This window comes from Bison bison, unplaced genomic scaffold, assembly GCF_000754665.1.
Source record: "Bison bison bison isolate TAMUID 2011002044 unplaced genomic scaffold, Bison_UMD1.0 scf7180017864471, whole genome shotgun sequence".
Classification (NCBI taxonomy): domain Eukaryota; kingdom Metazoa; phylum Chordata; class Mammalia; order Artiodactyla; family Bovidae; genus Bison; species Bison bison.
The window spans coordinates 40,895,758-40,899,925 of record NW_011495032.1 but is presented as its reverse complement, the minus strand read 5'-3'; the positions used below and the strand labels follow the sequence as shown (position 1 = coordinate 40,899,925).

The 4,168-nt window shown below is 45.7% G+C and overlaps 1 protein-coding gene across 2 annotated transcripts in view; it reads right to left on the bottom strand.

The window, feature by feature from the left end:
* Window positions 1-4,168, bottom strand: part of STK36 (serine/threonine kinase 36) — a 26,742-nt gene that overhangs the window by 22,079 nt on the left and 495 nt on the right. For both annotated transcript variants that reach the window (XM_010861204.1, XM_010861205.1), the window contains exons 2-6: window positions 3,801-3,963; window positions 2,732-2,872; window positions 2,542-2,619; window positions 1,329-1,459; window positions 840-1,089 (exon numbers count right to left, since the gene is read on the bottom strand). In XM_010861204.1, coding sequence (XP_010859506.1) covers window positions 840-1,089; window positions 1,329-1,459; window positions 2,542-2,619; window positions 2,732-2,872; window positions 3,801-3,884 — 684 coding nt within the window. In that variant the 5' untranslated portion in view covers window positions 3,885-3,963. The remainder of the gene's footprint in view (window positions 1-839; window positions 1,090-1,328; window positions 1,460-2,541; window positions 2,620-2,731; window positions 2,873-3,800; window positions 3,964-4,168) is intronic.

Here is a 4,168-nt window from a genome sequence, read left to right as displayed (position 1 = left end):
GGTGACTGCAGCTATGAAATTAAAAGATGCTTACTCCTTGGAAGGAAAGTTATGATCAACCTAGATAGCATATTAAAAAGCAGAGACATAACTTTGCCAACAAAGGTCTGTCTAGTCAAGGCTATGGTTTTTCCAGTAGTCATGTATGGATGTTGAGTTGGACTGTGAAGAAAGCTAAGTGCCGAAGAATTGACGCTTTTGAACTGTGGTGTTGGAGAAGACTCTTGAGAGTCCCTTGGACTACAAGGAGATCCAACCAGTCCATTCTAAAGGAAATCAGTCCTGGGTGTTCACTGGAAGGACTGATTCTAAAGCTGAAACTCCAATACTTTGGCCACCTCATGCGAAGACTTGACTCATTGGAAAAGACTCTGATGCTGGGAGGGATTGGGGGCAGGAAGAGAAGGGGACGACAGAGGATGAGATGGCTGGATGGCATTACCAACTTGATGGACATGAGTTTGAGTGAACTCTGGGAGTTGGTGATGGACAGGGAGACCTGGTGTGCTGCAATTCATGGGGTTGCAAAGAGTCAGACATGACTGAGTGACTGAACTGAACTGAACTGAACTGAAAGGAAGCAGTAACTGTTTCTGGGATCTTGAAATTTCTTCTTCATTTTGATATAGGACCATCTGGAAGACTCGCAGGCTTGGCAGACCTTAGGTCACCCTCCCAGAATAAGCCCCTGTAGTACAAAAGCAAGGCAGCTTGCCCCAGCTCCTGCATTAATTCAGTAACTTCAAAGTGCAACCCCAGCTCTGGAAAAAAAACTGTGGAAAAGGGAATAGGACAGAGACAGGTTTCTGATGCAAAAGCAATCTGTCAATATCCATTACCTTGAAGCAAGGACTAATGGTGGGGGGCCAGCGCACAGGGTCCTTGAGAATAAGGCTGACCAGCTGAAAGATGCTCGTGGTATAGAAGGGAGGGGTGCCTACTGCCAGCTCATACAATATGCAGCCCACCGACCAGAGGTCCGCAGTGTGGTCGTAAGGTCGTTCCTCCACCAGCTCTGGGGACATGTAGAGTGGTGTGCCTTTGATGGATGTTAGCACCATTGTATTAGTGCTCATAGCCCGGGCAAACCTGCAGGAGATGATGGAATGGAAATGGACAGAAGATATTCAGTCAAAACTAGAGCTGCTCACTGCTAGCTATTACTGTGTGAGATCGCCCCAACCTGAACAGAGAGAATGCCTTCTAAAAGACCCAGCAGGAATCCCATTCTCCAGCCCAGGTTCTAAAAGGAGGCCCAGGGAAGTCAAGCATACAGTACACGGCTCCCTGCAAAACCAGAAGTGGCGACACAAGGTCAGGCTCCTCACCCAAAGTCACAGAGCTTGATACCACCACCCTTGGCAAGAAGGATGTTCTGAGGCTTCATGTCTCGGTGGAGGATACGGTGGGAATGCAGGTAGTACAGGGCTGACACCAACTGGGCAGCAATGGCCTGAACCTACAGGTCAAACAGTCAGGTGGGAGGAAGAAAGGAAAGGTCAAAGGAAGGAGCCCAAGGACTCCACCCTAATAGTTCTGTAGACATGACCTTCTCTTCCCTCCCTTTCTTCCAGAGCATCACACCATATCTTTCTTAGTTCTTGTATTTCATTTGTTTATTCATTTGTTTTCTTGTGCCTCACAGATTCATCATCTATTGATAAGACAACAATAATGATTTTACTTGTCTCATAGGATCATTGTGAGGATTCAAATGAGTTCAAGCATGTAAAGTGATGGAACACTCAGAATGGTGCCTGGAACTTAGTAAGCATTCATATATATTATATGAATTATATATTCATATATATTAACTGTTATTACATAAAACAAAGTCCCTGTTCCCAAGAGCTGTAGCCAAACAAATAAGACAGACAAAATAAACAAGGTGATGACTTACAAATAATGATGGTTGTTTGGAAGGAAGCAGGATGCTGTGACAGGAAGTCCTGATGGGGGCCTACTTGCCAGAGTACACAAAAATCCCTGGAATGAATATGGCTGGAGAATGTGTTTAACCTACTGCTAACTACTGTGTCTTGGTGGTGAATCCTGCCTTAACCACAACTCTTATCCCTTCCTGTCTCTCTGGTACCACCACACCTGGACTTCTTTCCTAAAGGTGCCTAACAACAGGAATATTAGCTCCCTAAAATAATAGCTAACTATTGAATAGTGTGTGTCAGGTACTCTTTCAAACACTTTACATGAATCAACTCATTGATCTTCCCATTAATGCCTTACGAGGTAGACATTATTATTATTTCCATTTTAAAATGAGGAAACTGAGTAAAGAGAGGCTAAACTAATTTGCCAAAGAAGACCCAGCTAGAAAGTGTCAGACCTAATCTCTGTATTCAGAGAACTTGGGTTCCAGTTTTCACATACCTTACTGTCATACCACATTGCCTCCATATACACACAGACTCTTATATTTTACTCAGGAGATTTCAGAATAGAGACTCTCTGCACCCTCAGCTCTCCCTACAGTTCTTAACCTGAGGAGAGGTCAGGGGCGGGAGAAGTTTGAGCCGGGAATACCTGGTCTTCTGGAAGTTTTCCGTCATCTTCGAGGATCTGAAAGAGCTCTCCTTCAGCATAGTCTGTCACCACCACCACCTGCGGGGAATAGGCAGTGCTGCTGATAGCTCCAAATGTATGCATTTTGAGGCTGGGAAATTCCTGGGACCCTTCCTCTTAGGGAGAAGTGACCCCCCAAACCAAAGCACACCTCTTTGTCAGTCTCAAAGCTATCAAGCATATGCACAATGTTGGGGTGCCGCAAACCCCGCATGATTTCAATCTCCCGTTGCAGATTCCTCAGCTCCTTCTCTGAGCGTCCCAGTTTTGGAATGAACTTCAGGGCCACCACCTGTCAGTGGTAAAGTCAAGAGTCAAGGCCTAATTGCACTATTGAAACATTAGCATCAGGGCTCTGGAGCTGGCTTTAGATTGTCTGAGAACAATTCTCCCTGTACTTTGCTAGTCTCCCAATCCACCTTACCCATGGTACCCTCCACGGGTAGCCTCCAACTGACCTTACCCAGGCTTCCCCTGCCTCTTGCCCTAGGAGGAAACTGCCTTTGTCAGTTAGATCCTTTTGGTGGATTCTGGGAGAGGTGTTCTGATCTGGATAAAGAACTCAAAGTTTAAGGGATTTAGGAGAAAGGGAAGGAAGGAAAAATTAAGAGGGTAGAATAGAGCTCAAGTGGTTTATCCCTTCCTATATGGTAAGTGGAAGTGTTAGTTGCTCAGTCATGTCTGACTCTTTGAGACCCCATGGACTGTGGCCCACAAGGCTCCTCTGTCCATGGGATTTCCCAGGCAGGAATACTGGAGTGGGCTGCCATTCCCTTCTCCAGATCTCAAACCAGGGATTGAACCTGGGTCCCCACACTGCAGACAGATTCTTTACAGTCTGAGCCACCCAGGAAGCCCCAGATACTACTACTACTCATAACAATAATTTGTTGTTTGCTAGGTACCAAACATTGTGTCAAGTGATTCAGTGTGACATCACACTTAATCCTCAAACCCCATCACTCAGACACTGTTCTTAATTTCATTCTATAGATGAGAAAACTGAGACAGAAGAAAGGTTGAGTAAATTGTCTATAGTTCTAAAACTACAAAGTGGTGGAGCTATGATCTGAACCCAAGTAAGCCAATTTCAGAACTCATATTCCATAAGTATGAAGGAGTCAGTGTCTTAGGAACACAGGTCACTGCTCTGGTCCCATACTCCACTGGGGTTCAGAGTGTGGAATCCCACCCAAGAGATGTCCCTCCTTGTTCACCACCTGAGCACTGTATTTTCTTCGACCCTTGTACACCCTCCCAAAAGAGCCTTCTCCAATCATCTCCAATACGTGGTACTTTTCCATGACAGAGATTTCAGGATCACTCTGAAGGAAGGAAGTAGAGATGGTCAGCTCCAGGGACAGTTCCACACATCTGGGAGGCCTGGCTCGGGCACGGAAGAAAGGTTAACGTTAGCCGGCTTGCCTTTTCTTTTTTTTTTCGTAACAATCCAGGTCTCATAAACAAGGTAGAGTGTAGTGGATGAAAAGATGTTATCTTGAAGCAGACCGCCTCCTGTAGTTTTTCCTTTTCTCCTGCTGCCCCCCAACCAAACCTCGTTCCCACCCAACCCCGAGACCCATTCCCC